The sequence below is a fragment of the Aptenodytes patagonicus genome, chromosome 2 (assembly GCF_965638725.1).
Source record: "Aptenodytes patagonicus chromosome 2, bAptPat1.pri.cur, whole genome shotgun sequence".
Classification (NCBI taxonomy): domain Eukaryota; kingdom Metazoa; phylum Chordata; class Aves; order Sphenisciformes; family Spheniscidae; genus Aptenodytes; species Aptenodytes patagonicus.
Genome location: NC_134950.1, coordinates 148,182,512 through 148,210,413, shown reverse-complemented (window position 1 = coordinate 148,210,413; position 27,902 = coordinate 148,182,512). Strand labels below are relative to the sequence as shown.

At 39.0% G+C, this 27,902-nt stretch overlaps 1 protein-coding gene across 4 annotated transcripts in view; it reads left to right on the top strand.

Moving 5' to 3' along the window:
• The window catches only part of FAM171A1 (family with sequence similarity 171 member A1), an 88,089-nt gene extending 62,873 nt beyond the window's left edge, over positions 1–25,216 (top strand). For 3 of the 4 annotated variants that reach the window (XM_076331611.1, XM_076331609.1, XM_076331612.1), the window contains 4 exons: positions 3,837–4,013; positions 17,790–17,906; positions 20,406–20,520; positions 21,172–25,216. In XM_076331611.1, the coding sequence (XP_076187726.1) occupies positions 3,837–4,013; positions 17,790–17,906; positions 20,406–20,520; positions 21,172–22,873 (2,111 nt within the window). In that variant the 3' untranslated portion in view covers positions 22,874–25,216. The remainder of the gene's footprint in view (positions 1–3,836; positions 4,014–17,789; positions 17,907–20,405; positions 20,521–21,171) is intronic. The other variant, XM_076331610.1, reaches the window with a different exon arrangement.
• Positions 25,217–27,902: the final 2,686 nt, after the last annotated feature.

Genomic DNA, 27,902 nt, shown 5'->3' with positions numbered 1-27,902 from the left:
TTCAGTTTTCTCGGGCTCTTCATACTCAGACATGATCAAATATCTCTTATCTTTTTTAAAACGAAGGAATGCACTTGATCTCATTCATCTGTCTACTTCCTCATCTCCTTTCTTTTTATCTCTAAACCCACTGAACAAACTGTTGACAATGTGTGTGGGATTCCTCTCCCAAATCTTTCCTTAGTACTCTGCAACCCAACTTCCCACCCTTGCATGCATTTAGTGAAAACAGGTATTGCCAAGATTTCAGATGATCGCCTGTCATGGAAACTACACAACCAGGACATCATCTTTCTCCTGTTTTACCTCCTAGCCTGCTACAAAACAGATGAACACACCCTTGGTCTTTTTAGTATTCTGTATGCTTGCATGACGGGAACTTTTCTACTTGAGCATGGAAGCCCTGGATTTGACTTTTATTAGCCTTCAAGTAAAAGTATGTCACAAAAGACCAAAGTGACCGGCAAAGAAATGGGGTTTAAGAGGCTGAGAAGAGCCTTGTTTTCTGAATACTGTAGTATTAAGTACAGTATAATACAGACTACAAATACAATATATTTGTATATGCACTATAGTATAGGTGAAGTGTCCTCTATTTTTAGTAGAAGTTTCTCCTGCTGTGGAAATATTAAACTTTTTTAAAATCCTAAAGTTGGATTGTCTGCCTTTTCTTCATCTCCAAGCGACTTGGTTAAGATTTCACCTGAAAAATTTCTGAAGGAATAAAAAATGACATCACCACCTGCTGGGGATTTTTTGAGTATTTCTGTTCTCAAGAGAGAAAGAAAAATATGTACACATTTTAGAATTCTGAAAAAACTTAGCATTAATTTGCATGGGAAATTTTGGAGTGTTCCTGAACACTGCCCCTTTTCCCCTCTCTCCCACCTCTCCTCCCCCCCAGTTACATTTCAATTCTTTCACGGTTTATTTACATGTCTGTACAGTTTTGGAGAGGTCCTCCCATTTGTTTCAATCAGCTCAGTTCTCTGGCTAGTATTTATTCAAAGTGACTTTACAGTTGTTTTAACTAAAACCTATTCTCTATGAGTTTAACAGTTTTCACAAAATCCCAGCTGGGTGTTGAAGTAGTGATATGGAGCAGTGAAAATTCATTGCATGAATCAGCATGTTCCAAACATAAAAATTCAAAGAATTTAACTGCAAGTAGTGACAAGCCTGTATAGTGTTAGCTTATTGTTTGTATTAATCACCAGTTGGAGAGCAGTAGGATGGTTTCACAAAATCTTGTCCTTTAAACCAAACTAAGCAAAACTTTCCATCGTCTGCAGTAATGGACCAAGCTGGCTAATAACCATTACTCCTGCTGGTTTTGTAGGCTGTTTGTTTCTTTATGAAGAGTCAAGTCTAAGTCACAGTGGATTTTCCTCTGATTATTTTTAGAGCTCTTCACAGGTCACCAGATGTCAAAAATGACAAGAAATAAATGAAAGCTGACATTTATTGAAGTCCATTCCCATTTAATCTGTGCATGTGCTTATCAGTTTTATAGCGTGTGAGAGTTTCATAAGCATTGATTTTAATTTACATTCACAACAGAAAAGAGAAGAATTTATCTTTTTAATGAGCATTAACATACTGTGCAAGATGGCAAACTGAAGGATTATTTCTTCTTGCCAGATGTCAGTGGATTTCAGAAATTTCTTCATCTTCTAATATAACTTGTTCAGCCCAGTACTGAGCAAAGCGTCAGTGTGTCTTAAGTAGAAAAGATGCAAACAGTGTTTCACCATGAGAATGCTTTTTCTGGGGCTGAAAACTCATTTTTGCAGATATTAGGCAGATATGCTTTATCAAGACAGTAATGGAAGAAAAATTCAAAACTTCCAATACCTAAAAATAAGTAAAATATAAAACATAATTTAATCCTAGATATCAATCTAAACGTTTCTAAAATCTGAAGTTATACCTTTTGTCATTAGGAATTTGTATATGCCAGAACGTGGTCAGGTTATGATACTTAGCTACAAGAATTTATTTCTCTGATACCAGCCTGAGAAACTTAGTGGCCCCAGTCCAGTGACCTGGGGACAAGCATCAATCTGATGGAAGTTATAGGTGCATGGCAGAGGCAGTGGATTGAACGATCAGGAGTAAAGGAACAACTCTTTCCCCACCAGTTCCCTCCTCTGTCTTTCTGTTTTATATTCTAAGGCTGTAAGGGGATGATATTGTGCACCACTGGAGCCTGTAATACAAATGCTTGGGCGGGCTGGCAACCTTCCCCTATGCCCTAGCTGAATTTCCAAACCTTGTTTTTCTGTTTTTTCTCTCAGTTAGCTCTGTGGCTTTCTTATGGCCATCTTCAGAATGCCTGTTTTCTCAGCACTTTAATCCCTCTGGAAGATATGCTTCTGCCCCTCAGTTCAGAGTAGATCAAAGCAGAGCGTATGCCCCTTGCATGTGCTTTCATCCGTCCTTGGCCTGTCAGCTGTGCAACAGTGACACTCGCCTTGAAATCTGGGGAAAATGTGCGTCAGAGTAGATGCTATAGTAAATAAGACACATGCAAAGTTACTTCTGGTTATTTTCCGTGTCTTCAGTTTGGCACCTCTTGCAAAATCCAAAGAATTTAAAATTCTGAGGAGTTTTGTCTCTTTTTTTTTTTCCCTTCCCTTTGCCACTCCCCCCCCTCCCCCCTTTCCTGGTGATGTCTTAATTTCGGTGAGCTGTTACTCGGAGACATCGAATTTAAAGGCCATTCCTTGAGACTTACCCACTGTTAAGAGAAATTATAAAGGTCTTAATGCTTTCCCACTGTTCCCTCGAATGTACTCATCCTAATGGACACTGGTGCTGAGATACTGCGTATTCCTCAGGACCCCTTGTTGTGCCTTAGCGCAGGTGGCATACCACTGTTGGGTGCGAATGTGCTTTTACAGCAGTTTATGCTGATGTAAGGCACCAGGATTACAGGAGGGGCAGTACCCCTCTCTCTGCCAGCCAGGCACCCCTGTTCCTTCGCTCAGATTAGCCCCGTAGCAGGATGAGTGGCTGCACGACCCCTGGAGCCAGCACAAAGGAAGCAGCAGGGCTGCTGCCCTGAGCAGCAGTGTGGACCCAGGTGGGTCAAAGCCCCTTGCAAAACTGGAAGCTCTATCTCTTCTGATTTAAACTACTACCGCTATTGCTTTGAGCTCCAGATCGCCTTGGTTTTAAACATCAACTTTTTTTTCCCCTGAATACATATATATATCTGTGATATTTTTCCCTGTCACTGATTCATTTGGTTAAATGGTTGAAGGGTTATAACGCTTTTTTAAATCAGTTTTCATGAAGTAGCATCCACTGGCATGCAATTTAAACATAAAGAATAATTATTATCTTACATAGATAAGAAGATAACGCTGTGTATCCTAATAATCCATTTATCTTGGTTTATTTCAGTGAAAGGCCAAAGGAAATACATCTTGGCGTTCTTAAACATAGGACTGATCATCCTTGCAGTGTCACTGCACGTTTGGGTGTTTGTTAGTTATCATATGGGCATGTGAGGCTATAATAAAGGCTCGGGAGATACTTTTTTTTTTGCCATGATTATGGCTGTGATACTTCTACGTATTTATTTAAGATGAGAATATATGTACAGGAGATTTTTGCATTGTAGTTTTCTTGTCTCCAGAATTTTCCAAAATTAAGTGAAAAATTCAGAAGCATATACGTCTTGCTTGTTGTGAATTTTGTAAGGCAGGGAGGATTGCTACTACCATCCCTGGAGAAATATGTTGGTGCAGTACTGCGGTGTTGAACCACATGGGTGTATCTTAAATTCTGGGAAATTCTGTAGTCTCGATGTTCATTCATTCTCTCTGTAGGAAACAGCACTAGGTATGACCTCACCCCTGTCACTGCAGTCAGCGTTCATCTCCTCAACGGCGATGGGACTCCAATCCCCGTGAATGGCCCCATCTATGTAACAGTGCCTCTGCCAACAAACAGCAACTTGAAGCACAATGCACACGTTCCAGCATGGAGGTTTGACCAAAAATTTGGTAGGTAATGCGTAATTGTGATTCCCTAGATGGCTTTATTTGTCTGAAACTAATTGTCTCGCTGCATTTATTATGTTAATATAGTAAGATCTTCATTGGAGTGTACCGAAATCTGTTTTCTGTCTAAAAGGAGGGAAGACTGAGTTTTATTGATCAAGTAATGCATAGTGTTTATGCAAATATACTTGAGTAGCATTGTGTGCTACTTCTAGACAAATTTTTTGTAAATGTAATATTTTGCAATTATTAAATATTTTATGTAAAAACTATCTTGAGAGGACTTGATTTCACCCAGAGACTGAGAAGCAGAAAGACATATTCTCTGTGGCATTGAGTTGGAAGTCTGGAGACATGGAAACTAGCCTTATCTTTGCCAGCAGCCAGATATCTGACCTTTGGTCCATCTCTTGTCTCTAGCTCAGTTTCCTGCCTGTCAGATAGGAAACATAATACTGACTTCTTTTGTAAATCACTTTGAGATTGACTAATAACTATCAAGAAGGAAAGTATACGTAAATGATTTAAAAAAAAAAAAAAAAAAGGCAAGCAAAATTCATGAAATATTTTGAAAGGACAGAATGACTAATCAATACAAGCTGTAAAATGCACTCAGTTTTTTACATTGCAGGATAACTTTTGCTGTTGTGAAGAGGATTTTTTCCAGAAATATGTGGTTTAGGCTCTCTATTTTTGTTTTGGCTTGTTTTTTTTCATTGCTTAGTTGGTATACCATGCTGGCCTTCTTTACACCTTCAAAGTGTAAAGGATTAAGTAAGGGGTGCATAAGTCTTGTCCTGGTGATTCCCCTTCAGTTATTCCACTGTGCCCTCTGAAGTATGTACCAGATGGTTGTTAAGAAAAAGAAGTCAAAAAAGAAGAATGGAAGGTGAGAAAGGCAGAGACTGTGAGGAAGAGAGGAAGAAAAAGGAGCCAGAAATGTGGATCTGTGTAGGCGGTCAGTGGGGTTTTGTCCCTGCAAGGCAAACGTTTTGAGCCAGTTTATGATCACATCCAGAAGTAGAACAACAAGCATGAAACCAGCGTATTGGAGGGAGGGGAGGGGAGGGGGGAAGAGAGAGGTGAAGGGGGAAATAACATTTTTGCTTCCTTCCGGCCTCTGTTTGCTGAAAAAGGTGATGTATTTTCAAACAACATGCCTGATAAATCTTTTGTCAGAAGTTGGCTGTGTTAGAGAGTAAAGCAGTAGGATTTAATAAAGGCTAAATTTGAATATGATATAAAATTGAATAGTAGAAAAAGAGTGCGATGAATGGAGTCAGGGTTTTCCTTAACTGTGGAAACGTCAAGTTTTCGTGTGGAGCCATGGTAGTAAGTTTCACTACATTCTTCCTGAAACTGATTTTGATTTGTGATTCTAGAAACTATTTTATTTTCCCTCATTCAAAAAAAGATGGGGACGACTGACTCATGTTTACTTGCTCCACAAGAAGCAGTCCATCCCCAACCCTTCCTGTCAGCTGTGTTATAGCTGCAGCCCGCCTCATTGCTAGTTACTCACTGCTAGTAAAATGGTTCTGATTTTGATTATGGAGCTTTCTCATTTATGGCCAAATTTCCATGCCGCTGCGGTGGGGCCACAAAAGCTCTCTCTTACTGTGGAATATGTTTTTTACTGTTGCATATAAAGAGCTAGTTACCCTATTGTGTGCAGTACATATTAGTATAGGTCAGTACGGGTTAGTTAATTAGTGTTGCAGGCTTGAGGCTCCCAATCTTGAGACAAGTTCAACCTTGTTTGCTTCATGATAAAGTGCTGGAGCACTTGTGTTGTGGGGAGGGAAAGGCATGAGGACCACTGAACAAAAAGGGGTTTTTGTCAGGCCACTCAGCTTCACCAAGCCATGGAGAGGAAGGTATTGAAGACGTTACGCTTAGGCTCCAGCTCACACTTCAGCTAAAGTAAGCATCTTTCTGTGCAGCCGAAGATGTTGAACAAAGGTGCATTTAAGCCCTGACTGCAGCATGCCAGTTCTAGCAGAACTTTGGCCACATCCCAACCAATTTAAATTAGAGTAGCCTAATTGAATAAGTAGAGCAGCCACTCTATCTTGTGTGGGCTACATTAGCACCCTAAGGGCTGTCAGACGAATCATATGTAGTGCAAACATGGTAGTACCCTGTCATTCCCCATCCCTGTTGTGCTTGGACTGTGAAGGGAGAGGGATGGATGATGACTGGGATGGCTCCGTGCTGGAGAAATCCTTAACTGGCAAATAAGTTGTTGTAACCCATTTGCACTGCCAGATCTTTGCCTTGTCAGGATAAGCCCTCTAACCTCATTATTCTGATTTTGTCTTTCATTTAAGGAGCTGCTTTTTTCAGTGCTAGTTATGTTGTGGTCTCTCCTTAATAGATTTTCAGTGGCTTAAATTTTCACACTTGTATCTGAAAAATGAGTAAATGCCAGAGATGGAAAACTATGATTGTATTACCAGGCAATAATGCAGAGCTTCTCTCTAGCATATTAGCAGTACAGTGGGTGCTTGTTAGTGCAAGCTATTGTTTTTTGTTTAGAATCCATGTGGTTGTCATCATTACTCCATGAAGTATAATTTCTGCTCTAAAAAGCAGAATACTTTTCACTTTTAGGGGAGGGAGTGGAGAAGGGACAGAAATACTAGAAATATGTTTTAATCCTTAGAATCTCATACACTTTGCTGAGCTTATGATGTACTAATATAAACCCAGTGCCATCTGATGGGAAGTGCAGAGATTTTCATAGTTTCTACAGAAATTATGCGTATTTGCATATTACGGCAGCTAAAAATAATTAATGGCTTTTTAGGATGTTTACCATAAACAATCTGTATTTTCATTACCACCGTTTCTGTCCTTGAGAGAGAACTGGGGAGAGAAGGGGGAGAAGCAGCATAGTCTACTTAAGGCTGAGGGTGGCTCCATTGACACTGATGAAACAGACAGCCAGAAGAAGCAGGCTGACATCAAAATAAGGCAATCTGCTGCATTTATTTTACACTGTTCCAAATGAGATTTTTCGTTACAAAACAAACTTGCTGCCTTGTGTGCACAGCAAGCAAATTAAAGCAGTAACACCTTTTTGAATAATTAATAAAATGAAGAGCAACTATCTGTGCCCTGGAGAAGTTTTAGGGTAAACGAATACGTCCAACCTTGTTCTTCTGTTGGAGATGCACTCCACCACCTTTCTCTGCAGCATTTCTTAGTGTTGGTAATAATAAGCACAGATGCATTGATGTTATGGAGACATATACACTAAAACGCAACTTAATCATTCTGTGCTGTTGACATACCCATATCTCTTGTGTTTCACACAACTATGGGAGAGTGGTTTTATTTCATAGTACACGCTTAAAGGTTTGAACATAAGAGATATGGATTCTCATTTTTATAATCAGGATTGCTCAGTGGGGTTTTCTGGGTTGTTGGCTTTTTTCCCCCCAAGTGCTGTCTTGTTTTTCTCAAATCTGAAGGGGCTGAAAAACTTTTTTTTTTTTTTTTTCCTTTATCCGTAAACAGATGGTTGGGATCATGACTTCCTCCCTGTATATTTGCCTTGATGTCAGTAGGATTTACAACAATATAATTAATCTCTCTCTTCTTGGACACCAAATTTCTGTCCAAGACTTCTTTCTGGCCTTGTCCTCTTCAGTCAGAAATGAGTACTACAGATCCCAGTAGAAACAAAACTTTGTACCTCCTGTATCATTTCCAGGTCCCGCCAGCTGGACTGAATAACACAGCACTTGCTCAGCTGTATTCTCCTCAGCCCCCATTTAAATGGTTTATGCTTTATGTTAAGGTGTCTGTTTTTCACTGGATTCAGTGAGCAAACCTGTAAGACCAGCATTCTCCATTTTAAGTCCTCAGTTTCATCCCATGTGGTATGGAGGCATTATGTTGCACCTAGACCTATAGATCCACATCAAGAGCTGTATGAAGGACTTCAAAATGTTACCAAGTATTCCAGAGCGCATAATATGGAAATGGCATTTATTCTTCAGTGACAATATCGATGCAGCTGCTGGTCTATTGATCCCACCAAATAACAGGAAAATATTTTCAATACTGTTTTCAACCTTGTGTGGCAAAGGACTCTGGACTGAAGGGGTTAAACCTCCACCCTTTTGCTGCTTCTCCTTAAAATGTGTTATTTCTTGTGCACTACGTGTAAATGAAGTTCAGAGTACTGTTTCTCTGTTCTTCCTCCTCCCCGAACACTTGGTGTACATCTTGGACGTGACCTTGTTGTCTTTAAATTACTAGCTGCTTTGCAGAGGAGGATGTTTCCCCAGTGCCTGAAATCACAACCATGTATTAATGTGAAGTGATGGCAGAATATGGAGAAGAGTATCTTGGGGAACTCTTTTTATAGCTTTATAAAGCACAATACTTTATGTACTCTGCTGTGCTTGGTCAGTGCTTTCTGACTGCATTTAATGCCATAATAGATTTCTAAATACATTTGAAAGTCTGGTACTTACTTTTTCTGGGTGACGTCCTGCCTTCAGTGGTAAAATTTCCATTGATTTTTGTAGAGTTAGAATTTCCTGATGTTCCTTCCTCAGCAAAATGAAGATAATGTTTTCTGTGCTCAAAAGAAGTCTTGAGGATATTTTTATGTATAAACAGTATTGGTGCCTACTTAAACGTGACTGCAATATGGTTTTGCTGTATTTCATGGAGGTGAAATGATGCTTGGGTTTTGTTCATAGTGTTTATAGGGAGAGAGCGACAGCTACTGTCAGGCAGAAAATGTAAGCGGGTTACTGTACATCTGCTTGTCTAGTTCACTGCACATTATTTGTAAGTAAGATGATTTATAAAAGTCTCTGATTTAAGCTTCCCATGTGGTAGCAACGATTATTCGCCCAAAGAAAAGATTGACTTATATTTTTGTAGTTTAAAAATAAAACTTATTCCTTTTTGTTGTGAATTTGGTTAACTTCTGATTGCCACCGCATTCATACACTGCATGACAGACAGAAAATAATCATTTAACAAAAAACTTTTGCAGTCTGTTGCTTGATCTGACACTGGGTGTGAATACATGCCTCTGAACTTGGATAGATGGCCTGCATTTGGAATACATGCAGCTGCGCACGTGGCCTGGGACTTCATGCACTTCTCCATGGGTTTTACTGGGTTTTCTACATGTGAGAAATGGACATGTTCAGGAAAACACATTCCCTGCCCCCACAAGTTTGAATTTAATATAATCAGATCTAGAACATTTGGTTCTAGATCAGATTCACTGGTAATACGGAGATTTATTTGCAAATTGCAAGGAGAAGACCAAGCCTCCACAAAGTTCATAGTTACGCTATTTCTGTAGTTTACAAGTTGCTTGACAATTTGATTTTGACTTCCTTTTTTCATCTCAGCTGTGAAGGTTAAATTATTCTTAAAGACTAAATACACTGAGGAATACAGATTTTTAACTAACTGCTCTCAAAGAATTTCATATTTTGTGTGTTGCCATAGAAATGTCAGCTACCAAACCCAGCTTTTTACCGTGTACGATGTCTACATAATAGGTGCAGATATAATTGCAGAGTAGTAGATAGACCTCAGCATTGAAAGGAAAAGAAGCTCTTCCTCCGATGCTTCACAGTGTAGCTCACTGAGGTATGTTCTCTCTGTCATGATTGCTCTGGAGAGGTGTAGTGGATCACAGGAGGCAGTTGTGCTTGTTTATCAACATGTATGTTGTTTTTAAAATGGATGTTGTGGCTTACACATGTGAAAATTATGTGAATGGATTGTTTGATCCTCTCCCCACCTCATATACCATCTGAGCTGCATTTGTGGCAAAGCAGACGTGGGATGGCATGATGGTGGAGCTTAAGAGGACGTTGAAGGAATCAGGTTAGTGCCAAAGTGTAGTGATACATGCAAACAATCTACTATTATGTAGTCAAGGAAATAAAACTGGAAACAAATAGTATGGCTTCTGGGAACAGGTTTTAAGAACAGACTATACATTGTATCGTGTAGATGGCCCTGTAGCTCCACCTACAGAAGCCATGCAGCAGAAGGCGGGACGAGGTGGACATCAAAATTCAGGAAGTGGAGAAAAGGCTATTGTGCTTGTGCAGCTGCTTGAGTTGGAGAGGACTTGGCGATTGGTGGAAATACAGGCAAGAGTGCATAGAGCAGGAGTGTGAAGTGTCTGGGTGGGGCTGGAAGAAGCTGAGGAGGACCTGGGACAGTCTTCCTCTGCGGCCTTGGGATGGTGGATCAAATCCCAGTGTGTGTCTGCTTCCACTTCCAGCTTGAAAAACAGAAACTGAACGTGAGCGTGGTGTGAGGCTGAATGAAGGAAAAGGCATGCAGTGTTCTGAATCGCCTTGTGCTTTTATTTATTACTTGTTCTAATAATTTTGTCAATAACTGACTGAATGTGATTAATAATGTCATAAAGCGAATATTAAAGGCAGTATCTTTCACGTACACTGGTAACTAGGGATGGTGGTCCAGCAAGCATAACTAAGCTTTTCCTTTTGAAATATAATTATTAACCAGTAATTACATATGGAAGTAATTTTCTTTAATAAGTCTCTTCTGTTCTGGTATTCTGGAAGGAAATGCTGAGGGGACCAAAGCAATGCAAGCAGTTCTCTGTACAATGTGCCCTGCCTTCTGCCCAGGCGTAATTAAAATTATTAAATAATGAAAACTGGCATGTTCTTTTGTTGAACACTTGGCAGGTGATTTAAGGGGAAAAATGAGTAAAGATGGCAAAAACTACAAAGTTTCTCAGACACTAGTAGTAAATTGAACGTTAGACTTCCTTGCAAAAATCTTCAAGATATGATGTTAAAAGCGTTTCCCTTACATTACACCAAATAATGGTGGTGCTGCTAAAACAGTAGCAGGATTTAGCCCTGGAAGGCTTGTGTAACAAATTCTGTAAGAGTGGAAGAATAATGAAGGTATGAGCTCAGAGCAGGGACATTTATTTTTTGATGTTGCCTAGCAACTCCAAAAACAAAATTGTAATATTAACTGAAATACTATGAATTTTTAAACCCGTGTGTATTAGGGGGAAGGGAGGAGGAGACTAACCTCTACCAATATTCAGGAAGGAATTTTTCAACTTCCAATTTCAGTGGCTTTTAGCTTTTTAGAAAATGAACAAAAGTAAAACCAAAAAACCCATCCTTTTGTAGTAAAACTTTCATGCCGATGCAGATTAGAGGTGATTTTCAGTTGGAAGAAGAAATCTGATAAGCAGCTTTCAGCTGGTAGAATGAAAAGCTGCAATTTATGTATGTCAGAACATGCTTTAGGAAGTTATTTTCACAAACTTGCCCTTGATTAACTCTCCATAATAACATTGCCATTTGAAGTGTCGAAATCAATTACTTCTAGAAATACTGTTAGTATGTTTTGAATATCCTTTGCTGTCCCACACTGTCTGATAACAACCTGCCTCATTCCTTTTGACACATATATCTCCATTTAACTGTGAATCTCTGCCTAAGCAGGGCAATCTTACAAGACATCGTAGACATCACAGAAGAGATCTGTGCTGAAAGAAAAGCACTTCTCATTAAGGAATATTTATTTAAAACATCTATGCTATTAAGTAGTACAGTTAAAATTATCTTTCTTTTCTTTCCAAAACTCTTTTGTCCAGAGAAGATAATCTTGTGAATAAAAATAAATTCATATAACGGGATTATGCTTAATTTGCTCTCTGGCTAATTAAACCCTCTTGTTTGTCAAACCTATTGGATGGAAATAATTCATGCTGTAAATAGCACAATTTTGGTTCCCTGCTTGAGTGGGATTGGATGATCCTATCGCCAGTTAAAAGAAACAAAATAAAAAGTGAACAGTATTTGATCAATGGAAGAGTTTTCTACCAAAAGCTCACATGTAAAAGTAATTTATGGGAAAAAACCCACCATAGCTACCATATATTTAAACACTAGCAATATTTGGACTTTATGACTGCCCTTAGGGGAAGCTGCTGGCTACAGCACACTCCTCTGACAGTCATTTACCAGAACTGTTTTGATCAGTGATAGGAAGAATACAGAATCAAAGTCAGTAGAAGTCACTGCAGGAGTAATGACCTGGGAGGCTCTGAAATGGTCAGCTTGGAAAGTTAAACCTGAAGTAAGCAGTATTATACATCCTCCCAGAGAGCCGAGTTCTGTGCTGGGGTGCCAGCATGCAAACTCCTCTCGCAGCCAGCACACGCAGCTAAGAGGGGAATTTGTCTCCTTTCTTCTTGACTTTAATAGGAGTCACATGGGTCTCTCTAGAGCAGATGGCCTGGTGTGGCAGTCCTGCCTGAACGAAGCACGGTCCTGCCTCACGTAGGCCAGTAGGAAGTTTGCCATTTGCTCGAGCCGGAGCAGCACGGGATTGTCAGCATGCACAGTCACGCGCATGGAAGCCAGAAAGGCGTACAATTCCCTGGATTTCACTACAGCTTAATTTAAAATAGTAGCTTTAAAGTATGGAAGTAATGTCTTATTCGGAGGCATCGTGCATCTAGACTACAAAAGCAGATCCATTCGTGCTGCCTGGACCCAGCAAGCTGTCACACTGAATAGTTAGTGTCTTTGAAGACAATAGGACGTCTCTTTTCTGGGCAGACTGGCCGTATCTGCAGTGACCTGATTGTGCAGGGAAATAGTCTAGAATAGCTGTTCTGTAATGGCTTTTCTGCAATAGCTGCCTGTCTGGACACTCTCCTTGCTGAAAGTGCCATTTTTCAATCTGATTTAGAAGTAAACTAAATTACAAAAAGGCATTTTTAGTGCAGAATGTGTGTTGAAATGGAGATTTAATGTGCAAACCTTTTGCTGTTAAATTTACTCATGATAACCCCCTCTTGCCCCCATTGGCAAGACCTAAAAGCTGCCTGAGATAAATAAGCATGGTCATCAGAATCAAAGTTACTGCAAAGTATTAAGATGCTTCTCTCTAGCATCTTATTTCTAAATAAATCTAGCAATTTATTTCTCCTGCTCTGTTGAAATCGTCAGCTTGTCTCTGATATTTGGGTATTTTTGCAGCCAGATGGAGCTTAGCTTTCTTTATCTGTGTTTTGATTTGTATTTCTTTTAAAGTACTCTCATTTTTATATTCTTTGTAGTGTTAATGATGGTTGTTCTCTTACCTTGCTTTTAAGTTACATATACAAAGGAGTGCCGGGTAGCTGTTTTATAAGCTTTTTAAGAAGAAATTTGTTAAACAACACCATTTATTCTAAAAAGTCAGTAATACTAAATATAATTTTGGTGAGGAAAGAGTTAAGAAACTTCTTGGTTCTCCCCCTGCCATTAGTTTGAGCCAGGAGACAGCTCCCCTGACTTGAATCCTGGATCAGCATGTTGGCTCCACTGAGCAGTAATAGAGGAAAAAGAGGAAGAGAAATGTAAAAATGATCTATAAGCAAGAATGTCTCTATATATAGAAGTTTTCCATGAAGCACCAGACGCTCTTTAAGAATTAATGTCAAATTGGCCCAAATCATGCAGTGCTTACAAACTATACTGAACTTGCTGTTTCTGCTCCAAAGATGCATTGACGTGTTTTCTTTGGAACTACATAATCAGTCTTGAACAAAAATGATCAGTTCCATTACACCCAGTTATTTGTACTGCTTTTTATTTATAATCCTGTATTGCTTGTCACTTAACAGTTATTGCACATCATGTATAAAACTTAATAAGCAGTGAAGCTAGTTGATTGTGCTGACTTGGGTGGGGCGAGGAAGTAGATGTTATAGGATATTTGGAGAATAACAAATTAAATTATCATAACAGCCATGCAGGGAGGTAAGACCCCTCTTCCCTCCTAAATCCTTCTGCTTAGTTCTCCTGCAGTTGTAATCCTGCCTGCATAGTAAAAAATGAATGCTGCTTGCCCTTACTCCATTTGCAGGCTAGTGGATAGGAAAGGACAGAAAAATGGAAGAAGTTCTTTACTCACTGCCCCTCAGTCTCCTCCCTTGCTTACAAGAGCAAGTATGTGAGGACACAGAAGAGGGTGATTAGCTGCATTTTTAGAACAGGAAAACATCTTGTTTCCCACTGCAAGGAAGAATCTGGGATGAGATAGGGAATTTATTCTTGAGGCTGCACAGCAATGAACCCTTGCTTACTCAAGGCAGCTTGAAATGCTAGGAGCATAGCGAGTAAATACAATGCAATTGGGTTTTGCTCAGTAGAAGGTCCAACATTAGGTCATTACAGCAAGGCATTGCATGTAGGGAGCTACAAGAACACTGCTTGGTGTTTAATGATAGTTGAAAAGCGACCAGGATATCGGAACCTATAAAGCATGAAATATGAGAGAGACCTGGAAATGCCCCGATGGATTTGCAGAATACTGAAGGCACATCAGTTCCCTCTAGTAATACTATGTTGGCTTTCGGCTACAAGAAACAATACAGGACTTTGTGTTTTGACTATTTCCACTCAAACCTGTTTTGCTGCTGTTGCTGTGAAGGATGGAGTTCTTTATTCTCTCCATCCCACCATGCAGGAGGATGTTCTGTTTTATTAGTGGACTATTGGTAAGAGATGGTGGAAGTATAAGAGGTGAGTTTATCACCAAAGTGTTGGACCAGGAAAGTATTAAAAAAGGCAGCTGATGAGATTGTGTACCCGTGGTTCCCAGGAACCCACACTTGGTGTTGTCCTGATGAATGAACTTGGGACAGTGCCATTTAAAAAGTAATTATTTTCTAGCTGTCATCACATACTAATGTGTGGGGTATGGTCAACAAAAGCTTCATTACTCTTGTTTAAAGATGACCAATATCGGATACATCTCTTACACTTTTGAAATTCTTAACTGCCCATAACAGAGAGAGGGAATTACATTTTTCCCTAGTGTTATACAGACCAATACATTTCCTCGAGTATACCCAGTGGTTAGCAAAAACGGGTGGCCTAAATGAGCAGAAGACAAGCATGAAACCTGACTGACCTTGTGCAGTAGACTCTATTGTTTGCTTCCATTGCAAATACCGGGATTCCTTTCGTTGCTAAAATATGAGCAATCTGAGCTGCTGCTTGTTTGACAGGATGGCAGCTGAGCTCTGCTCGCAGCGATAAGAGTGCAGCCTCTGTTAGCTTCTTGATCGCTGCATTATGCAAGCAGGGTATTACTGAGCAAAAGGCTTTTAAAGAGGCATTAGGAGGATTGTGTTCATTAGAGTGCAGTGTAATGTGAACAAGGCAAACTGGACACAAGTTCCCCCTAGTGAGGGAATCAATAATAGCTTCACCTCAAGGAGGTAACTATAAAAATAGACTACGAAGATAATGAACTTTGCTAAATTACATATGCATGTGTTCTACTTGTGTGTGAATTTAGATGGCTTAAGAGACGGTAAGAGAAGTATGGAAAGCATGATGAATTCATAACACGGGTCCCTCCATTCTTTTTTTTTCATCAGCACTTTTATATCTCTTTTAAACTTTTGTTTCACATAGTTGCGTATTTGAATAGGTGGTGCATATTCTCATTGTCCGAACCTTGCAGAAAAAAAAATGGCAAAGTTTAAGCTTACAGGGGTTTTCTTACCAAATGGCATTTTAGGCACAAGATAGAAGCAGTTTTTGACCTATGGGCTATTTTTCACCCTGTGGTTCAGGGCTATTAGTATGACATCTTCCTCAAAAGTGCACGCGTAGAAAATCTGAAGGGACAGTGGCCATCTTAGTGGAGAAAATGAATCTAATTTTTCCTAGTTTTTCCAGAAACTTCACACGTAACTCTGGACAATTCAATCATTACTGAATCATTATCAATCAACCTGATAATGTTTCCCTAAAAGAGGTAAACTAATGGCTACATCAAGGTGTTCTGATACGACAGTTATGGATGCCATACGTGCAAATCTGTGTATACAGATTTTGGTCCTTTTGGTACTGTGAATTAAAATTATCTTGTGTGACTTTCTTTGTGAAATAACAGATTATTGCTACCCTATACAGACTGGAAATGATACTTGGAAAACTGAAAATTACGTCAATAATTCCTTTCCCCTGTTGCCTACAAATTCAGTTTGGTTGCAAATACAGAGTCACTATCTGGCAATAATAGTCACCTAGATCTAGAAATCCTCTTAAACGTGTATTTTTCTAAACCTTTCACTATATTCAGATGGGTTTATTATTGGCCAAAGATGGTGGACTTTAAGGGTGTACTTACATAGGAAAAATCAGTAGTAGAGAGGAAATAAATACTCAGAAAAGCCATTCTCATATGTACAGGGTTTGCACAGATGGATAATCTAAGGAACACAGAGGAAATCATCAGGATCTCAGTGGTATTAGAAAAACAAAACAACAACAGCATCTCTTCTGTATGTTCTGCACTGACTGCTAAGGGTTCAGACAACTGTCATCCACAAATGCTCGTGCTTAGTCCTGAGTGCCATCTGATGAAAAGCACCGTTTCCAGAATTACATGCAGGAGACTATTTAAAGGAAAGGGAATCACAAGTACAAGATGCAGCTTGCCTTTAAAGTGAGCATTTGAAGCTGAGTAAGGTAAATGCAGCATTCTGTCCCTGTTTTGCACAGAAATACAGAGCTGCGCTACAGAAGTGCAGAGGGGTTTATCCCTTCTCTGTACAGAGATCAGCTATACTGGTAGTGGCCACCAAAGTGTGTGAAGAACCTCCTTAGTGAGTTAATGCCCTCTGTTACGGCACCCGCTGGAGATGCCAAGCCAGGACTGCAGGTTCAGGAAACACTGCTTGGCGCCAGGGGTGGCTTCCCAGCGACTGCCCTCAGTGTCCAGGCCAGCAATTCTGTGTTTCTTTCACAGAGAATAAATATGGGAGCAGTCTACAAGCCATACTGGACATTTAATATATCAGAAACTAAGGTGAACTTTTTCTCCTACAGCGCCAGAATCAGGGGTCTTAATGAATTACAAAAAGGCATACAGCTGATTGAGTTGTAAAGGTTTTTCATAGCCCAATTCTTGCAACAAAATTTATCTTCTGAAAGTAGAACAGCTCTCAACTAGTGCAGATTGTCAATCTGGACTACTTAAGAGTTATGTGTACTTAAACACATTGCTTTAAAATTGTAAATATTATTTATTTTGGAATGATCATTTGATAATTCTGAAAAATCTATTACATTTCCTTTGAGAAACATGTTTTTAAAAACTCATCATCCATTACCAAACAGTATTCCTGGATGTATACACATTTTGAATGACTAACGTTGCTGAATCAAAGTGATGGTGCAACTTAATTCTACATTTATTGTAGTAACATACATGTAGTAACATTCATAAGCTTGTTTTCTGCATAGGAAAGCCAACATTTTGAGGAAGTATTTTCTTCAGTCTTCTAGAAGTTGACAGCCAGAGCTGATAGACAGGTGGCGTGCAGCACTCACGTGTGGTCTGGGAGATATGATGTCTCTTGAAATACAGTTTTTAAGTGGGCTGTCTACACATAATCAGCTTCAGGAATATCCTTCTTCAAAAAAAGGGAATCTAATATGACAATAATTATCTTCTTTTAACCCTTTTTGAAGATTTATTAGTTTTATTTAATCTTAAATGTTTTTTGTATACAAAGCTTCTGAGAAGGCCACGGGGATGACTGCTTGCAGGAGCTCTCAGATGCCAGTGACAATAAGGCACGATCTCCCACTTCGCAGCAATGTACACAACCCCTGCAGCACACTGATAGGTTTTGTTACTGCTTGCTTTTCCACTTGTTTGCAGAGGAAGGTGTGACTTATCTGTAACACCTTCCTACAACCTTTACATTTACAGGGACATGGCTGAAGAGTAGTTTGGGCCTTGTACAACAAGAAGGCAATCAGTTGACTTGGACCTATATTGCACCTCAGCTGGGCTACTGGGTTGCAGCTATGTCACCTACTATTCCAGGTAAGATGGAATTGAATTTTATTGCTATTCGCAGCATTGAGTGATTATTTATTCATATATAACATTTATATTTTTCAGAATGACCTCATCTGAGATGCCACAGCTTGATCAATAATGGATTATTAGAAAACAGAAATCTGAAAGTAAAGGGCTAAAATCTTTTGGGGATTGTGGGGGGTAACTCTTGTGCTCAAAATCTCTGAGTCATTTCAATGGAAAACTTCTTAAAGTGTTCCTGCTTTGATGCATTTATATCACCACTGCCTGGTAGAGCCATTGCTAGAAAATGAGGGGAGTTATAACATCAGTGTATTAGTGTTCCAGCAGGTAGAAAAATACGTGCTGTGAAGTTTCTGTACAGGAACTTCCAAAGAAAAGGATTCACGTAAGACGAACATCATCGGGGGTTAGACGTTTCCTAATGGATTGATTGATTGTAACTTTTTTTTTCTTTTACGCTGAAGATGCCCATTTTGCCCTGACTTATGCTTTGCATCGTCTTGGTGACTGATTAATTTATACTGCAAATAACTTTGCGTAGAAGTTCTAGGAAATGTGTTAGCAGAGTGGCATTAGTAGATGAGCTGACTGGTTGCCATCTGCAAGCCTCTTGGCATAACTGTAGAAAATCACTTTGAACTAGGCATTACATGTACTTCTATGCTTGTGGAGATTATTAATGTTGCAGCTTGCTCTTCCTTTTTTCTGTCTGTGGCTGCCTCAGATTTCTTAACATTAGTTCTTCAGGCACCAATAATCAGAGATACCTCTGTGTATAAAAGAGCCAATCAATCAAAGAACTCCTCCTCTTACAGATTTTCTTTATTAGGTTTTCTGGATGAAAACCAAATACAGTAGGAATGAAAACATTCTTGCCTTGGCTGTGCAAGCTAAATAAACTCTATCTAACCAACAAAGCAAACTCTAACATGAGGACTGTTTTTAAAGTCTGCTTGTATGTGCCATGAAGTTGTTTCATGATCTGCAGAGCATTTGGAGGGGTTTGCTGCATTATACCTTATGCAAGCTTTTTATTTGAGGTTATATTAAATGAAACTGCTGGAATATTCAGCTGATTCATTGCTGAACAGAGTTTAGAGGCAGGTGCAGATCTGAATAAACTATCATATTGAATTTAATGGAATTTTACAATATAATTGTACTTTAAGAAAAAGCAACTGCTCTGAGCCATAAATTTCCCAGTACAGCTCTGTCCCAGACTGCAAGGAAGTTACACTAGTCATAAAATTGTGTCTGTAACTCCAAGGTTAGAAGGCCTGTAACTCTAACAGGAGAAGGCTTATTTGTCCTTGCAGTTTAACTTGTATGGCAGAATTTCTACTTGTATTTTATTTTTTCTTCTTTCTGAGAGCTAGATCTGGGTTCCTAAAACTTTGTTGCAACGGGAACAACATTTTAATGAAAAATTCAAGTGATTTATCTCTTCTTCTTTTTGCCTAATGTCCTGAAGCAACAGTATCAATCAATTATGTAAAGGTAGTGGCGGGACAGAATGTATAAATATTTAGACTTCCCAAATGCAATATACTTGATGTTATTTTTAATCAGGTTAATGTCTTTTTGCTTATTTTATCTCCTCATTGAATCTATTTCATTTCTTATCTCAAAAAATGGACAAAAATGAGCTTTGTATTCCTAGCAGTGGCTCTACAGACCACTCAAGATCCACAGATGAGGTTTTACAAACCTCATGATCTAGAACCTTAATGTCGGCCAAGTTTCCTGTCCTTCAAAGTACATGCATGTTACTCTGCCAGCTGGTGCTGTACCTCCTTGCCTGCAGATGGAAATTCGGGCCTTTATTTCAAAATCATGATAAGGATTTTACAAACCAACAGGGTTACACACGCGTAATTGTGAACAGATGCTGTCCACATGTGTGCATTCCTTTGTATGTTAGAACAGTTACTAAGCATTATTGAAACCTGGAGTTACAACGCTGTTTCACTAGTGGCCTGTTTTTTAAAGCTACTGAAGATGTGCTTGGCTTGGCTTGATCTAGACTTAAGAGCACCAACACATCTTCCAATGAATCCTGTACTGCACTGTATGTACTGTTTAGTGCAGAGCATCACAAATGTTAATGAGAAGTTGTTGGCCACAGTGCTGCTACATGCATTACAGTGCTGGAAGATGCTGTGATGGCTTTTCTCCAGTGATGAGAGCTTTGGCGCACTGTGTCGGCATCAGGACCTGGAAGGCAGCATTCACTGATGCATGCTCCCATTGAAACTAACTGCTTTTCCACAGAATGATCTATTTGGACTTGCAGTCATGAAAACCAGCACATGCTTTCTCCACAACTTGCTCCCTTCGCCAGAGATGGTCTGCTCAACAGGCACCAGGGCTATGGGTGGCAGCGTTGCTCACTTAGCACCCTGATAACAGGGGAAGATGTCCCTCTCTTTATTTAGAGTGTTGTTCCTCTTCCTGTTTGCAGATTGCTACAGGTCTAAATTCTCTTTTCTGGCCTTCCAGGTCCCGTTGTAACACACGACATTACCAGCTATCACACAATGTTTCTTTTGGCAATTTTAGGAGGGATGGCTCTCATACTTCTAGTGTTGCTGTGTCTGCTTTTGTATTATTGCAGGTAAGATTCACCATTCTGGTTACTTAGTTCACGTTGGAAACATAAGCATTTTTGTGCTCATGAAATTAAAAGATTTTGTATTGAAACATTTTTACTTGGGGGAAAAAAAAGCAAGTAAGCACTTGAAAAAGAAAGAAACAGATCAAATTTCCTATGTTCCTGGTTACATGCGGCATAGACAGTTGCTGCTTTTGGTAAGATGGTAGTTGAATGAAGCGCACACACCTGTACCTGTGTTTTCCTTGTAAGATGTTCTAAAATCTCCTATCAAACATAGGCATAGGTCCAAGATCTCTGTCACTGTACCTGTTCTGCACTTGCAAGTGATCTTTTTATTAGTCTTATGTTAAAATGAATGTTAAACTTTTATCAGCAAGTGTATATTAATGAGTGATTTTGTATTTGCCTCCTCCAGACATTTGCTCCAGTTTGTAACTGGTGCTTGAGATATTTCCCAATTGACATTAGTTATTCTTTAATTTTATATTCGCTACTGGGATAAGCTTTTAATTGTTAGGTTATGTAATAAAAGCTCAATTCCCCTAATATTAATCACTGCTTAAAAATCTCCTATTAAGACACACTTGCTGTTCTTGTTTCTGTGTACAACAGTCATAAATGTGTAACTTCTTTTGTTACCGGCTTTTATAGAAGAAAATGTTTAAGACCGCGTCAGCATCATAAGAAACTGCAACTTTCCACAGCACTGGACACTTCTAAGAAGGATCAAGCAACCTCTATGTCTCATATAAATTTAATATTTTCACGTCGCGAGTCAGAGTTTCCTGGCGGGCTGTCTGTTGCTAGCAATGGACACACTGAAAACTCAGGTGCAAAGGAATTAATCAGTGCTGTTCACATGGAGATGGTATCACCTACTGGAGAAGCAGATATACATACACCTATGCTCAAACACTCATTCAGTACTTCCCAGGAGTTTAGCTCCCGAGAGGAACTGCTCTCTGACAAGGAGAAAGACAAGAGCAGAATTTCCTTGGATGACCTGACTCCCAGCGGGTCTCTAAGAAAAGGCTACCACAAATCAGCAGACAGTTTTCCTTTAAAGCCAAGAAAATCTACAGAAACAGCTGAAGGCTATGAGTCCCCTATCAAAGATGAGTATAGGAGAAGTTACAATGCTATGTTGTCTCAGCCTTTATTTGAAAAGCAAGAGAGAGAAATTCAAGTATCTATGAACCATGTTGCTACTGGAAGTAAATACAATATTCAGGAACAAATATACCCCACACCTTCAGCCCCTGAAAAAGAGCTGCTGGACTGCAGACCTACTGATTGTATGATGTCTCGTTCGGTTGACCACCTTGAAAGACCTACATCTTTCCCTCGACCAGGTCAGTTAATCTGCTGCAATTCTGTTGACCAAGTCAATGACAGTGTTTACAGAAAAGTTTTGCCTGCATTGGTCATCCCAGGTCATTACATGAAATTGCCGGGAGAACACCCTTTTGTTAGCCAGCCACTGGTTGTCCCAGCTGACCAGCAGATTGATATAGAAAGACTTCAGGCTGAGCTTCCTAACCCTCATGCACGGCTCTTTCCACACCCCCCCCAACAGCTGCAACCCCAACAGTTAGCAGCCCAAGCAATATCTCAGCAACATTTGCAAGATGCAGGTGCAGCTGAGTGGAGTCAACAAAATGCTTCCATGTCTGAATCTATTTCCATTCCTGCCTCACTTAATGATGCATCCCTGGCTCAAATGAATAGTGAAGTACAGCTTCTTACAGAAAAGGCTTTGATGGAATTAGGAGGTGGAAAGCCATTGCCTCATCCTCGAGCATGGTTTGTTTCTCTAGATGGACGTTCAAATGCTCACGTTAGACATTCATACATCGATCTCCAAAGAGCTGGTAGGAATGGGAGTAACGATGCCAGTTTGGACTCTGGTGTTGACATGAATGAACCAAAATCTGCCCGAAAGGGAAGAGGAGATCATCTGTCTGCGCCACAGAGTCACCCACCAGTGCAAGAGCACCAGCAGAGAGAGCGGAAGGTTTCAGATAGCACAGCTTACACACAACTTGTATACTTGGATGATATGGACCAAAGTGGCAGCGAGTGTGGAACAGCCGTTTGTAGCCCTGAGGACAATGCTCTACGATGCCTACTAGAAGGCACTAGTAAGAGAAGTGGTGTGCAGCTGCCCAGTCTGCAGGAGGAAACAAGAACTGTGGATGCCAAACCAGAGCCATTAACTAGTCCTGAACACGGAACATCAGTTCAAGATGATGAGGAGGATGAGGAGGATGAGGAAGATGACCAAGGTGAAGATAAGAAGAGTCCTTGGCAGAAACGAGAGGAAAGACCACTAATGACTTTCAATCTAAAGTGAGCTATTGTGAAAATCCACCATTCAGTGGATTCAGTATAAAATTGCCAAATATTCTTTCTGTGGAAGTGCTTGATTGTTTTTTTTTCTTTTTTTTTTGTTGTGGAGAGAAAAGAGAAAAACAAACTGTGGTGAGCAACATTTGAAAGAACTTAAATGCATTACTGTGTAAATGTTAGAAAAGAATTAAAATCATTCCTCTGATTTATCGGCTGCCTCCAGTGAGATAGCTGAACAAAGAGTGTGATTGTTATTCCATATACTTGATATTGGTCATCCAGGATGTTGAAAATACTGACAAATTGTTTTGGTTGGTTTATGACCTCAATCTCCTTATGAATGGGAGCTGGTAAAGCTTTTGTTTTGTAGGCCAATTTTATGTTGATAATGCTACTGAAAGTATCTTAAAAACAAGAGTTTGACACATGGTGTCCAAAATTGTGCATTATCTCAACGAAAGGCTATGCATTGCTGCTTTTAGTAATATTTTGCTTATACTATGCTTTTCTTAATTTTACAAGTTGGTTGTAAACATTTTATGTCCTTTATTATAAACTACTCAGCAATTTATTTTAATGTAAAACTGCAGGAAACTTGAGTAGCATCCCTTAGCATTGAAGCCTTTTTATGAAACCAAACTGAACTTTGTGTCGACTAAGATTCCTCCAATTCTGGTCCCATTTACTCAAAGTGCCTTTTTTACAGTAACAATGAACAGTCCCTTCTTTTGCTAACTCCTTTTAATTGACCCCATTTGGGATTTTATAAACTTCTGAACTTCTACCTTTTATTTTAAGCTGCATGCCAAGAGTCCCATTTTGTGCTGAGCATTTCTCATTTCAGTACAGTGTATTCTGTAGCTATCATGTATATTGTGGATTCTGTTTAGCCAGGATAGACTTAGAAGACATTTTAAAGGGCCCAGAGTAGCCAAGAAGATAGTTTCATTGACTGTATATATTGTTAGTTTCCTCTGGAATCATATGAGCTAATCATGCTCATATAAAATGGACTATAGACCGAGCAAGTGGACTGAATGTGTCTAGAAAAAAAAATTTTTTTTTTGGGGGGGGGGGGGAAATGTACTATCCAAAAGTGCCAGAATGACTCTTCTGTGCTTTCTCCATACAGAGCTGCTTGGCTATCCAAAAATTATAATTGAAAATAAACTGCAAAAAATATCTTTGTGGATTTTTTCCTCTGTTGGTGGTCATCACATTATTTTATATTATTTAATAAGAAAAATACTTTGGTTTCACTTTTGCTGTGCATATTTATGCTTGTGTGACTTACTAACACACTTTCTTATGTAGTTCTCATGAACTTCAGTCAATACTGAAATTTAGACCCCTTTTCAGAAAAGCATCCTCCCTATGTTGATAAATACGTAACTATTTGCTTAAATATCACTGAAGACTTTGGAAATGAAATCCTGGTATCACCAAAATTCTCTATGGAGTCACGCTTCCTGTGGGACCAGCTTTCTTTCTGAGATTTCTGCAGGTACTCACACTTACTGCATACTTCTCACTTCTTCATGAGTTGGGTTCAAAGAAGGGAAAGTATGTGACTTCCACTCTTGTGGAATCCTTTGTGTACATTGTTTATCACGTTTCATTCAATTATTTTTACGCAGCATCAGCAGCAGTCATGCTTAATAAAGTTAATTATTATGTAATCTCTAAAGTGATTAGAGAAAGTGTTATATAGTTCCTATTTAATTTTTAATAATAAGCCCTGACTCGGATTCATTGTTCTTTTTTTTCAGTAGATTTCAAGGTTTTCTTAGGAGGCCAGTGTTGTAATTTCCATCTTACTGAATGTCTTACCTGGGAGTCTGGGCTCGAGCCAGGAACTTAATCCCAATTTCCTAGTTCCCAGTCCAATGCTCCTCTCCATCCATAAAGCCACATCGCCTCTGTTTTGCTTTAATTCATGTTTGGCAGTGGTATATGTCGTAAAAGAAATCTAAATAATATTTGTGGAGTGCACTGAATATTGAAATCACCGTATTAGCAGTAAGTTATGTTTTAGTCATCACATGCGTTCCAGGTCCTTTCCTGTTCTGTTTAGGAATTTTGCTACTGACCACATGTGAACTGGCTTTGGGGTCTGGGTTACTTATTGTCAGTCTGTGCAAGGTCGCTGAACAGAAAAATACTACTTTAAAGGAATAGTATTTATCAGATGTCAGTGAGTGCTGGTAACACAGCGTCACTTATTAATCAGAATGCTGCATCAAGTAAATATTCTGGTTAAAAATTCCGCACAGTAGAATTATTATGCTATTTAATTTTCAACTTTCTGTTGTCTTAAATCTGTCACTTTTAATTACATTCTTTTTCAGATTTCTTTGCAAAGTTTCCATCGTTATTATCTTGTAAAGTGAGATTGTTGCTATTAAATTGCAGTGGTTTGTTTCTTTAATTGTGTTGGTTTTATGTTCAAAACACATAGGTTGATGGTTTGATGATTTGTGGTCCTAATACAGCAAATACATTTGAACAAACACAGTGTGGATATTTTGCAAATCTTCTTTAAAATAGCATTTTTTTTTAAATTGCTGTGATATCACCAGCCATGTAGTAGTTTGATTTTGCAGAATATATAGTTTATGAAATGTAATTCTCAGTATGTCCAACACATCTGAGCCACATGTTAAATGAAATTGTAACAGAGTAACACAGATCACATTATGGGTTGAGATTAGAGTGTGTCCATTGTACACACTTTTCTAATCTTACAGTCCAGTGCCAAGTTCTGAGTTTTCATTTTCAAAAACATACTGAGGAAGATACTTTGGTAAAATATGAAGACATTTTGTTGCTTATATTTTGCAGTTGCACACTGAAGCAAGTACCGATAATGGTTATAAAACATAGAGAACAAAGTATAGCTGGCATAGGTCTTGGCATCAGCAGCTCCAAGTGATCTTAGTCCATGTAGAAGATAACAAAACAACTGCTTTTCTAGGTTATTTTTTGACAGCAAGTATTAGTGGGGAAAAAATGCAAAAGATTGTAATGACAAAGCTTACAAAAGTAATGAAAATATATTGGACTTAAAAAAATACTAGGAACAGGTTTTCAATTAATCTACCAGCAATCAGGATTTTCAAATGGATAATGAGTGAAAGAGTAAAGATAATTTTTAAATCTTAGGTTGTATTATCCAAAGACCGTTTATATCATAGGGTCTGTTGGAGTTAATACACTCATTAAAAGTCCATTCGCTTCATGGTTTTCCCCCAGCTCCCACTTTGTTCCTGCTGAAATACTTGCTTCTTAAAGCTTATTAAACTGTCTGTAAAGCACCTTGACTCATTGTGATAATGACCTTTTATTATTTGATTAGGTGCTTTGTCAGGGTACCAGCATGCTAAAACCTCTACAAATAGAGGAAAAAAAATGGTTCCTGCCTCAGAGCATTTGCAAGCTAACACATTACACAAATATACAAAATTGTGGTACTGAGCTTAGATGAACAGCTTACAAAGAAACCCCACCATTTAGAAATTGCTCGTGATGCTTTTCTCTCTTACGGGAAGGACTGAGTAGCTTTAGTAGAGTGAATTAAACACTCTTGAAATACCTTGGCAGTATTTTCATTTTCTGCCCTTCATTCTATCCATGAATGTGCTGGAAGACCAATTTTATGTCAGTATCCTAAACCAACATGGTTGAAATTGGTAAGAAATTACCAATGTCCCATGTAGGGTTTAGCCTATAGAATAGTACAGGTGTAAATGAGCAAGTGTTGGATTAGATATTTACTCTTTCTCTAGGAAGGTCCCTAGTGAACCAAAAAAAGGCAGCATTTTTTTCTTAACCAAGGAAAATTCATCTGAGGATTAAAGCTTGTTATAACACAGTACCTCTTAAACTATCAATAGGCTGTAACCTGCAGCATGGGACACGGTAGCATCCATCCAGTATATCCTTGGACTTGGTCAAATGAGAAGAAGAATGTCAGTTTGCTTTTCTAAAATGTATGGGCCACAGGTAAGGTTTTTTTGAATCAGTGCTGCGATTTGGGTCTCTTTAGCATTTGAAATCCTTAAAGTTGGAATATCTGCCACCTGGTGGTGAACCGTTTCTCCATATATACTGTGTATAAAACACAGTTTATCATTTCAGTATAAGCACAGTTTATAAATTCAGTAACACCAGCAGGCAGCTGGCACAAGATCATCAGTTGTTTCATGGGCCTGCTGTCAGTCCAAGTGCAGAGATCCCTGTCAGCTTGAGAGACCTTGCCCAGCATCTTAGCTGAGGCAGTATTCAGCTTACATCATCCATTCAAATCAAAATGCATCATCGCTGATGGCGGCGTAGTGTTTTCAAGTGTAAACGTGCCTCTTTTCTCTCACCTCCTGAATAGCACCTTGTTTTTAGATTAAAATAGTTAAAACAATTTTAACTACTAATTGTTTCAAAAGTTGAGAAAAATAAGAGCAACTCAATTATTATTCTTTTCCTGTTCCTCTGCTTACAGACAAATGTAAGCTGGCAGGTTCAGTGCTAACCTTACTCATATATATATGATATATATAATATGATAATATATCCTATATCATGATATATATATATACACACACATGATATTTTCACGATACCATGATATTTTCATGATGTGTGTCTGATATTTTCATTTCCAGGCTGCAAATCATTTGGAATTGGAGCTTCGGGTAGACGAGTAGGCAGCAGCCAAGTGCCATTTTCAGACTAGAGGGGCATTTTTTTTATGTTGCTCATGTAATTCCAACTGATAAACTGACACCAGGTACTGTCTTCTATTTGATAGTGACAACAGAAAGATTATCTAGTTCTTCTTAGCAGCAATCCTCCGGTATCCACTGATTATTAGCTTGCAAAATGTGGTGCCTGGTCTATTACCACTTAACTGAAGTACTTCTTGTTTTGTTGATGTGCTTTTCTTCTAGGAATAAACAGTGCCAGTTAGTATGTTTGAGCATTAAATATCTCTTCTGCCTCGGAAACTTACAGCCACAGGGAAGGAAAAAGTGATGACA